At 36.4% G+C, this 11,460-nt stretch overlaps 1 protein-coding gene across 1 annotated transcript; it reads left to right on the top strand.

Moving 5' to 3' along the window:
- Nucleotides 1-1,091: 1,091 nt before the first annotated feature.
- Nucleotides 1,092-10,988, top strand: LOC111810240 (peroxisome biogenesis protein 5). Its single transcript, XM_023696888.2, has 15 exons — nucleotides 1,092-1,546; nucleotides 1,674-1,796; nucleotides 1,888-2,068; nucleotides 2,465-2,658; nucleotides 3,207-3,458; nucleotides 3,849-3,971; nucleotides 4,718-4,873; nucleotides 5,510-5,694; nucleotides 5,793-6,039; nucleotides 6,866-6,950; nucleotides 7,780-7,889; nucleotides 8,787-9,011; nucleotides 10,178-10,243; nucleotides 10,428-10,522; nucleotides 10,607-10,988. The coding sequence occupies exons 1-15, from the start codon at nucleotides 1,427-1,429 to the stop codon at nucleotides 10,683-10,685; spliced, it is 2,241 nt and encodes a 746-aa protein (XP_023552656.2). The 5' UTR covers nucleotides 1,092-1,426; the 3' UTR covers nucleotides 10,686-10,988.
- Nucleotides 10,989-11,460: the final 472 nt, after the last annotated feature.

Here is an 11,460-nt window from a genome sequence, read left to right as displayed (position 1 = left end):
CAACAGATCCGTTTTAAGTGGAGACGTGTTGCTTTCCCAAACTTGGGTGACTAAATGGTCAGTTTGCCGACTAACCTTCTATGGCTGACGAACAAGCTAGTATACACCTAATGCCCCCATTAGAGAGAGAGTTTTACGAGGTAACACTGCAACCAGAACACCGGTTAAACAATATGTAGGCTAAGTTAGTTACCTAAGTATGCGAGACGTAAGGATTGTACACCTAGAGCCGAGAGAAAAGCCCATGGTCACTTGCTCGGTTAAGGATGCGATGAGAGTCTATAAGTAGGTTGCTTGTTGGGTACAATTTTATACTCACCCTTCCTATATTTGTTTTTCAAGTGACTGAAGTTCCAGGTCGAGCCGAGGAGATATTTGAAATCTCTAAAGCCACATAGGGGTGTCGACCTAAGGTGGCTAATGTTCGTACATGCCCCAGACGAATTTTTTTCTATCATTAGCATTGACTTTGCCTAAATTCTTCTCCTTCAATCATAGCTTGTTGTCGTTTTTGATCTCATGCTTAAAATGTTGTTCAAATTACTGCAAAATAAACTCGATATTAAGATGATCTAGCTTTATCTGTAGGCTCTCTTTCTACTTACTAGAAATTTCAGATACACATGTAAGACTCGCTCTCGGTCAAATACAAAACGTCTACTAAACTTTCTGGCGGCCTAAACTAGCACGTTATGTTTATGCTTAGTATATATTTCAGACACGTATATAAAACTCGCTCTTGGTCAAATACGACCCCTCTACTAAATTCTCTAGCGAACAAAACAAACACATTTTGTCACATGCATGTGCTCCAGCCACTCTTGGCTTCACGCGCAAGTCCTCTTAGCCTTTGAACAGGCGCGATTCCTAATCTTTTGGGTTAATACCCGTTGTGTCATGCGCTCGATTTTTCTCTCTACAATTGTAACGAACGAAGAATATTTTTTTTTGGAGAGCGGCCAAAAAAGATACGAAATTTGCATATAAATCTATAAATTTTAAAAAATTTAAAATGAAATTTATAATTTTAAATGTTTATACCCATGGATGGTGAATGGATGAACTAAAAACAAAAAATAGAAAAAAAAAAAAAAAAAAAAGAGAATCAAAACACAAAATTATCGTTTTTGGTTTCGGGATTGATGTTGTTCTTTGTGTATGGCGGTGAAGATGATCGTGTTTTTATTTAATATTGTGGAATCGGCTCGGTTGGGAGGCTGATCGCAATTGTGGCTCAAAGTGTTCGAACACAACGCCCAGAGCCCATCCCGTTATCATCTTTCCCACCAATTTCACCTCAAATTCAATCCTATTTACGAAATCAATTGCGGTTCTTGGGAAAATAGAGCAATTTCAAGTAGCGACGGGAGACGCTAATTGTGAGGAGGAAAATTGAGTGTCCACCAAGCTCGAAAAGAAACCAGACATGGCGATGCGAGAGCTTGTTACTGGAGGAGCTGCTTGTGCTGTTCCTGGTGCTTCTTCTTCTTCTAACCCTCTCGGTGCCCTTGCCAACGCAATAATTGGCTCCTCATCCAAGACCCAGGTTCTTTCACTCTACCTTCTGGATTTTAATTTGATTTTTTGTTTTTTTTTTCATGAATTTGTTGTTTACTCGTTTTTGTCAAATCAGATTGGTAATTCATGTTATGTTTGAACTATAATCTGAGCAGGAAAGGCTACGGGAAATTCCTACATCGCAGCTCACAGGTCCAGAAAGGCCGTTTGCCCCTGCGAGCCATGGGCAGCTCCCTGGCTCTGAATTTGATCACCCACCGCTTCATCCCAATGAGCAGGTTCTTCTTTGTTTTTTGTTTTGAAATTTTTCTTTCAGAATTCACATGGAATTTTGAACTTATCTGTTGTTTCTGTTTTGTTTGATGTTAGGCGTCTAATTTTTTTAGCGGCTTCCACTCGGCTGCCGATCAGAGTGGTCTGGCCTCTGCATGGAATGAGGTTCAGGGCGGTCCTCCTCCTGTTCATTTGAGAGATATGCAACCAAATCTTGCTGAATTTGATCGAATTTATGACCAAATGCCTGCTTCTCAGGATCAACCCGTATTGGATGGTACTTATAAGTTTCCTCTTTGTTCATTAAAATTCTGGATGGTTGATATTGTTGGCAGTTCGATTGCGTTTTGTGTTGGAATCGAACCCTTTTCGAAGGACTTTGATCTTGATAACGAAAATTTAGTTCAACAACATTCGTCGTTTATCTAGTCTGGGTTCCCAATTCATGACTTGAATTCAAATTCTTAAATCCATAAGTAAAAAACTCCATAGTATATTTAATTCAAGAACTTCCAGATCATAGTCTTGAAACTATTATTTTTAGTTCATCCCAAAGTTATAAAACATTTAATATTGACTATGTAACATCTGATAATTGTTAGAGCTTGAATTTGGTACTCTTTCCAGTCTTACTAATTATTTATTTTTTGACTTCGTCTTTACTGTAAAGCAGGGCCACCGCAAAGAATTCTGTCGAACTTTTTGCACTCATTTGTAGAGAGTAGCCGTGGTGGAATACCTTTTCATCCTACCTCTCTGCCTTTATTGGGACTATCTGAAGGTGATAAACAATGTATACGAGATCGTAGTAGCATAATGGCTCGACATTTTTTTGCAGATAAGAATGAAGACTTCATAAATGCACAGGTTTGGCGATTTCTCTGTTTAGTACCATTTCATAAGAAAGAATGTAGTTAGCTTTTTTATACCAAATTTTCAGACATTATCCAAGCACTAGTTTAAGTGCAATAGGATTTCATCGTCTTCAGGTCACGTCTCATGTTTGGCTCTCATCTTTTCCCTTTTTGTTTAACTTCATGTTTTGATTTATTTATTTATTTATTTTTATGTTAAGAAAGACTGTTTCTGCTTATCTTGAAAGAACAAAATCAAATCTTGAAAAAGTATTTGTTTCTTAAAATATTTACGATCTTTTAGATAAGAGGCAACGCCTTGATGGAAAAAGTACATGAAAAGGGGAGTCATTGGCCCTAGGCACCAAATATATTAAGAAAGTGATCCTCTAATAGTATTAGTAAAAAGAACTTTAGTCGCAAGAAAAGAGATTGTAAACCTTTTTATGATTCCAAACGAGTTTGCGAAGAGAAGGGTTGAACATATTAACTTTCTGTTAATTCAATAGGTAAATTGTAAATGAAAACTTATCGGAGTTTCTTTGTATTCAATCCCTCCAGGTGAATGCACTTCTATCTTCCTTAGACATTGACAACAGTAGACAGGTTAGGGGGCCTCAGCCTGGTAGGTTTCATGAGTTGGAGGATTATTGGAATGAATCTCAAGCTCTCCAGAGACCTGGTGGTCACATTGCAGATGGATGGGCCTCTGAATATAGCCTAAACCGGGAAAAGTATGCTGATCATGAGGCTTGGGCTCAGTCTTTCGAACAACAACATGGTGCCAATGGATGGGCCTCTGAGTTTGAGAAGGTAAAGAGTTACAACTTGTCCATATTAAAGGATCTGTGGCTGGTGTGTTAACTAGCTTTCTAATGATTGCGTAGATCTTTTGCCGAGGATCATTTTGTAAATTTTAAGCATCAATAAAATTGCTACTTATATATATTAAAAAAAAAAAAAAAAAAGAAGCATGGACTAAAATTGGACAATTAAAAGTACATGAATAAAATGAAATGAAACCCAAAGTACAGCGACCGAAATGATATTTTAACTTTTTACTTCCAACAACCTTGGGGAAATATGTGTAATTATATTTTTGATTCTGTATGCACAATGCCTAATTTGACTCTAATTCAATTATAATAACTTATATTTGCCTCTGTGGTTGTGGATTGTAATTCTCTTGATATATTGCCACAGGAGAAGTTTCAGTTAGCATCGGCAGAAAAAATGGCAGGTGGTAATATGATGAACTTAGCTGCAATGGAGCAGACTCACAAGCTTGCAAAGACGTTAGCTGATAATAACGACCCTAAATTTCAGGTTGATATTTTGTATTATGATTTTAGTATTTCATTCATCTAAAGCATAACTAATGTTTTCATTTTACCTTCGTATTTGATAAGATCACATCACATAAGCAAATGCTGATGAACAGTTGGTTTGATTAATTAGGCTTGGCGATGTTGTAAAATTAGTTTTAATAGAAACAAGAACTATAATGGTATACATTATAGTAATTTCTTTTTACAAATAAAAGCAAAGGTCAGATTGATGGCTTTATTGATGGAAAATACAACCATGTATTAACATTTATTTTTCTGACTTTATTTCTTCATGGGCATCGTATGTAATTGTTTTAGGTTAAATTATAATTTAGTCCCAATGTTGTGTATATTTAGTTCCTAAATTTTTAGGTTCCAATGATGCTATTGGCTTTCAATTGTGATCTTAATAAGTCATTTTTGTTAACATTATTACTTAAGTGGTGAATAACTCGTTGGTTAGATTAGCACGTGTTGGCATAACGTGGCACAAGGACTAGGCTAGTTGGATAAAGTCAGGTAATGTATTCGACATGCCCACCCCACAAAGTTTTTAGGCCATCAACGTTGTTTTGTCAAACTGTCATCTGTTATGGTCTGTCATACTGTCACTTATTGATATTCCTCTAGATAGGTGCTTTTGCATTTTCTATGCTTCTTCTGGATTCTGTTTTTTTCCCTTCAAACTACACAATCAATTCATCGAAAAGGCCAAATTTGATATTTTATCCATCTGGCATGCAGAACTCGAAGTTTCTTCAGTTTGTTTCAAAGATGAGTAGGGGTGAACTTATTATTGAAGATAATCAAGTCAAGCCAAACTCTTTATCTCCATCAGATAACTGGGCTTCCGAGTACCAGCAACAGTATAATGGAGGTCTTCCCTGGTCTGATGAATTTGTAAGTCATGAAACAAGTTGTTCCCCTTTCTTCCCCACCTTGCAGTTTGACAATCTGTCGGATGGGTGGGTGGGTGTTTTTATGAATAATTCTCATGTTTGATTTTTGTTTTGTTTTCATTATTTATGGATGAAAATGAAGGAATGGAATACCGAGAGTGCTAGAAATCCTTCCCATAATCAGGGGTGGAGCCAAAATATTTATTGTCCAAACTTTACATTATGAAGAAAAATTAGATGGAAACAGAGGAACTCTAATTGTTTGAATTAAAAATAAACTCGGGGGAGCCCCCTCCTTTTGCTTTCCGGTCCTTACCTGCCTGGGGCAATGAGGTTATAACATAGGTTTCCAATCGTCCAAAATTGTGAAAATCCAGAAACTTTAAAGTTGTAGGTGGAAACCCTCCTGAATTTAGAAAAGTAGACTTGTTCCCACGCACCCACCAAAACTCTATCTACAAAATTCTCTTACCTCTTTCCATGTTATTCAGAATATGTGAAATCAAATTAGTAAGTTATCTATGTTTCTTATGAATTGGTACTAAACAGACCATTGTTTCCAAGTTATTTGGTTAACATAGTATTTAAATGCTTGTACAAAACTTATTTTTCTAAAAAAAAAAAAAAATGGTTCCAGGTTTCTAATCAAACTAATCGGTGGGCTGATGAGTTTGCTGAAGAGAAGCAACATATGTCAGATGATCCATGGGTAAATGAATTTTCCAAGTTGCACATGCAAGACGACTGGGTGGAAGAATTTGGTCAGCAGGTTGGAGAAGGGGCTTCTGGAGAAGCCGATAATTGGGCAAATGCATATGATGAGTATGTCTGATATTTTACTTCAAGTGACTATACTGTAATGCTGTAAACACCTGTCTATAATAAATTCTTTTGTGCCTTCTGCTTTACCTTCCTGACAGGTATCTAAATGAACAAGTAGCTGCCAAGGGAAAGACAGATGCTTCAAAGGGAATATACGTTTTTTCTGATATGAACCCATATGTTGGTCATCCTAATCCCTTGAAGGAAGGCCAGGATCTGTTCCATAAAGGCCTTCTGAGTGAGGCAGTGCTCGCTTTAGAGGCTGAAGTTATGAAAAACCCTGAAAATTCTGAAGGTTGGAGGCTTCTTGGAATTGCACATGCTGAAAATGATGATGATCAACAGGTATTTTATGTTACTGTTGCAGAATTTTTGGCTTTTAAGACCAACTAGGTATTTAACATTCTTCAATGGAAATGATTAGAAATAGAAGATCAAATAGGCGATTAATATTTTTTTTTTATACAGAATGATTAGTTTGATAGATTTTTGCTTATATTGTCAAGTCATATTTCTCTAGAACTTCTATGTTTCTTCCGGATTTTCAACTAAATTATTGAATTGAAAGCACCATCCCTTCAGTTGTTGTGGTATTACCGTTTTTGGTAAAATTGTCAAATCTCCTCGTGGAATCACGTATTTTGTAGTCAAAAAGCAACTATTGATCTACTAAGTTCCTGTGATGAGTTGAACTTATTCCCGAGTTTCCAAAACCTTGGGAATTAGTTATTAGAATATGTTTGTAGATGAAAACTGAAAAGATTTTAAGGGGCTCTCTCAAATTGTATTACATTCTCAACCATTTTCTAGAGGCTTACTGTTACTACTACCAATACTTTTATGACCTGCGTAATGGTAATGCTTCCCAATCTATAAATTTTTATATGTGAAAACTGGGTAGTTATATACAATATGTTTGTATGTGAAAACTGAAAAGATTTGATGGGACTTGCTCAAGTTGTATTACATGCTCAAACCATTTTCTAGAGGCCTGCTGTTATTACTACCAATACTTTTCTGACCTGATGGTAATACTTCGGAATCTATAAATTTAGGTGATGCCTTTTCATGGCATTTGTACATTCGATATCGTGGTGTGCCATGTCATTATTAACTTCGGATTTCTGATTATTATTTGTACAATAAATATGCTATAAATTGGTATATGCAGGCTATTGCTGCCATGAAGCGGGCACTGGATGCTGACCCTACAAACTTAGAGGTGCTTCTTGCGCTTGGTGTGAGTCACACAAATGGTCAGTGGTTGCTTCCTTATCTAATTACATGCTGCACATAATTTATATCGTTAGTTCAGCAAATTTTTAATTATCTTGACTGAATGACAGTAGTTATTAGAGTTGAATCTTTGTAGTGAGTTTGTATATAAATTATATATAGCTCTGTTAAAGATTTTAATTTAATTATGGGTTTGCTAGTGGTCAGAAGATGAGATTTTTTTTTTCCCTTTTTCTAAGGAACAATTTTATTGATGTATGAGATTACAGAAAAGGGTAAACACCACAGAAAATAGCCTTTTGGGGATGTGGGTCAGGTTGACCATCAACTATTGTCCTTTTAGGTTTCTTGATGTCGTTCTCTGGTGTCAATTATTAAACGATAACCCCATGGTTTGGCTAGGTGATTCAGTTGGCAAACTATAACCTGGGTTATGGGTTCGAACTAAGGTGTCTTCCTACCTAGGATATTGAATATTATTTTTCTCTAGTAGTATCAAATATATAGGTTCAAATTGCTGCCCTATGAAATTAATTAAAGCATGCAGTGTTAAAAAGAAGAGAGGAATTTTAATCCAAATGCTTCAGCCTGGCTCCACATCTCAACTGTTGTTAGGTCTGAAAAGGATTAGGATGATTTTTTCCAAGGGAAATGAAGACGGTGGGGTGATGTGTGAGATTGGATTTAATCGACCGTCTTTAGTTGGCCTTTATCTGTAGGGTATAAGAAACCTTTGTAATCTTCATGTTAGTTCGCCACCTAGTCACCCCCCCTTTGTAAGTGTTTCACAATTAATAGGTGTGTTTCTTAAAAAAATAAATTGATCTATTACTAAAATGATTACTGCAGAATTAGAGCAAGCTGCTGCTTTAAGATACTTGTATGGGTGGTTACAGCATCACCCGAAGTATGGAATGCTTGCAAAACCGGAGCTTTCTGATTCGTTGTACTATGCAGATGTAAGCACCATGTTATTTCTGCTCATTCTTCTTCAGCTTTTGTTACGAACTCAAAAATCTCGGGAAATTTATTATTGGAAAATGTGCCTATCTGTAGTTCATTGCTTTATCATGTAGCGGAGGCTTAAAAAATTAGGTGGAGTATAACATTTGCGATTAAATCCAGTCATCTGATTACATTAATGTGCTAAAATTACTTTCAAGTCCATGGGCATTACTTTTTGGCACTTTCATGGTTTCTGCAGTGAGCTAAGTAAGTGCTATCAATAATAGAATCTGGGTTTGGATATTGTAGCAAATAGCGAAGTATCCAGAAACGTTTTAACTGCTGATATTTTTGAATGCATTGCCATTATTAAATTGATATATATTATTGGTTGGCTTGGGTAACCTGTCCAGATTTAATCAATTTTTCTTGTATGCAAACTGAAACCGCTGAATTGAACCGACCCTGGTTTCGGTCGGGTTAAGTGGTTTTTTTTATTTTCCCTTGGGGTGCAAGATTGTCACTCTTTGGAAATCTAAAGGGGTTGGAAAAAAAAAAAAAGATTCAAAGAAGCAATTTGCTTGACGTGAAATTTTCACTGAATTTTTCCTTGGTTTGGATTTTGGATTTCATTAGCTTGACTATTTTGTAATTATCCTTTAAGTCTCTTGATTGGAGCTTTTCTTTTCGTAGTCTGACTCCCTTTTTTCTTAATGTTGGGTGTATTTTTTATTGCCCTTGTAGTCTTTCATGAGCAAATGTTCGGTTTTTTATAATAGCAACAATAATGATGAACGAATATCATTAGTATCTAGGAGTTTTTAGTATGGAACTTAAGATGCTTTCTCATCATGCATCCATTGCTCTCTTTGGTCTAAAACTATGCACCATTTTCTTTTTTGTATGTGCAGGTAGCTGGCTTATTTAACGAAGCTGCAAAAATGTTCCCTGATGATGCTGATGTGCACATAGTACTTGGTGTCCTTTATAATTTGTCCAGAGAATTTGACAAAGCAATTGCATCCTTTGAGACAGCCTTGAAACTAAAGCCGCAAGATTACTCTCTTTGGAACAAGCTAGGTGCTACGCAAGCTAACAGCATTCAAAGTGCTGATGCCATATTAGCTTATCAACAGGTATCAGCCCTGTATTCTCTCCATCTTTAGAACGTATCTTTGCTCTTACCATTTTTTTTTTTTTTTTTTTTTTGGTGAGATAAGAACGAAGTTCCATCAGGCATAGTTGACATTTAATTATTATTATTATTATTATTTTTGATAAGAGACATTCAATTATTATTTTAAAAAGATATGGTCTTAATTTCATAAGAGAGGGTGAGAGAGACGACGAAAAGGCTGGCAGTATCCATTTAGGGTAATGAAAATGGAGTGTGAAGTCTTTAGATACTCCTAAGGTGTGTGTTTGGAGGAGGTAGAGCAAAAGCAGCGAAGAGAGGGAAAATTGTGGGATTGATTTGTATCCAACTAGTTACTGCCAAAGACAGCAGATTCATTAGGCAAACAAGAGGTTATGACTGTTATGGTTAGCAATTTGCATTCAGTAATGGTAGGGAAGTTTTGGAGATTTTGCCAAACCACCATGATTACATTGGAAGCTTTTAAAATTGTAGCTAGGGACGAAGTTGAAACAAGCACAATCTCTTGGGTTGGAGTGGTAATTAACCAGGAAGAAATTGAGAAAAAAGTGAACATCTAGACAAGTTAGAGGAGGAAAGATTGTCCGTGTCTGTAGAGGAAAGGGAGGACACTGTCCATCTTCGAGTGAGAATTTCTTCGTTACGGTGGGGGTGTATACATACATGTATTTTAATAGACGATAATCACGAGAAGAATTAGTTTGCTTCTGAACTTGAGGAGGATACAAAACAAGTAGTCACAGAATGGAGGGTGCAGTAATCTCCGAACGTTAAGATTTGAAGAAAGAGTAATGCTTTTTCGATAACAAGCTGAGCTTCCATTGAGATTAAATTAAAGAAAGAGCAATGTTTCTACACTGATCTGATCTTGTAGAAACCTGTGGTGAAGCTTTGACCTCAAATTTGAATTGATTTTTCAATTTATGCATGCGCTTCAGTCTATGGGTGGAAACATTTTATAGGATTTTTCTTGTGTATGGTCATGGTCTCATTGGAAATGTTCGTGCTGGCCAAAAACTAAACTGCTTAAGTCCATGAACAACTCGTCTTATCGCAAATTATGTATTTACAACAGTGTCTACTTTTACTTATTTTAGCCTTATAATGACTCTTCTGAGTGTGTTTACTGACTTAATTGTCTCTTAGGCACTTGATTTGAAGCCTAATTACGTTCGTGCCTGGGCCAATATGGGAATCAGTTATGCTAATCAGGTATATGTCCTATGCTTAATTATTTCTCCTTTTCCAGTTTCAGTGAATTATCAAAAAGTTGGGAAGCCCTCTTTCTTCAACAATCTTTTTTCCGGTTGTTATTCACCAATCATTTCTAGTTTCAGTTTAAGTAATGAAGTTGTACTGAAACATTAATTGACTTTCTTTCCCTCTACACTTTTAGGGGCTCTATGAGGAATCGATTAAGTACTATGTAAGGTCACTTAGTATGAATCCAAAGGCAGACAATGCATGGCAATACTTAAGAATTTCACTAAGGTATGTGATTTAGAGCGATTTTATTCTTGCATCGCCCACCCACCCTTTAATGCAAATATGAAATCATAGATTTCTCTATTGCAGCTGTGCATCAAGGAATGACATGCTGGAAGCCTGTGATTCCCGCAATCTCGATGTTCTTCAGAAGGAGTTCCCATTATGATATTATTCTTCGCAAGTATTGGATGAATAAACTTCGACTGAAAGGGTTGCATGTCGGTTATATCGAAGAGGTTACAGTCAAATTTTACTGCAGCGTGGACTGTTAGTCTTCTTAAAAAAATTGTTGGGGGTTGGGGGGGAGGAAGTTAAAATGAAATTACCGTTACTGTACACATCAATGTATTCTTTGAGGAATAATTGTGTTTATTACTACACACCCAATAATGATTGTATATAACAATATATGTAGCCCATGTACGAACCTCGTTCCTTAGTTTTCAATAAACACACAGAATATATCATATGATGCTGTTTAATTTTCCTTTCTTTTTATTTCATTATCTTATTAGTTGGGCATTGATTAAAAATGCAGTGAAAGTGATGGAGCTTTGGTTATGGGATTGAGGAAGAAGCTGGAAACTTGCAGAAATGGTGAAGTGATCCTCCATGCCTACTTCTCTACACTGGTAAATACAAAAACTTTGGCCTTCTCTTTCTGAGCTACACGTTGATGATTTCTGGCGTCATTTGTGTAAGTAAGTCCAATATAGGGGAAAGATTTGTAGTCCGTCCACACTGATTCTGTGTCTGTTTTTTTCTGTCTTTGTAGCACAATAGAAACACACTCGTACACTTCATACACAATGATTTAGGTAGGATAATGCTGTGGCTCTGATAGAAGGATTGGTACGATCCCCACCTTATTAAATAAACCAACCACACACCCATCTGCTTCTGCTCTCTCTGTCTCTGCCATTTTACTTGTTGCACACGCC

Source organism: Cucurbita pepo, chromosome 14, assembly GCF_057944985.1.
Source record: "Cucurbita pepo subsp. pepo isolate OVF chromosome 14, ASM5794498v1, whole genome shotgun sequence".
Lineage (NCBI taxonomy): Eukaryota > Viridiplantae > Streptophyta > Magnoliopsida > Cucurbitales > Cucurbitaceae > Cucurbita > Cucurbita pepo.
Note: the sequence above shows the minus strand (reverse complement) of the source record. Positions and strands in the feature narration are given on the sequence as shown.

Excerpts from the sequence above, each read along its gene's own strand:
- LOC111810240 (XM_023696888.2), top strand. The coding sequence starts at position 1,427 with ATGGCGATGCGAGAGCTTGTTACTGGAGGAGCTGCTTGTGCTGTTCCT. Across the intron at positions 4,874-5,509 it reads TTCCCTGGTCTGATGAATTT|GTTTCTAATCAAACTAATCG; the intron begins GTAAGTCATGAA and ends AAATGGTTCCAG. Across the intron at positions 7,890-8,786 it reads ATTCGTTGTACTATGCAGAT|GTAGCTGGCTTATTTAACGA; the intron begins GTAAGCACCATG and ends TTGTATGTGCAG.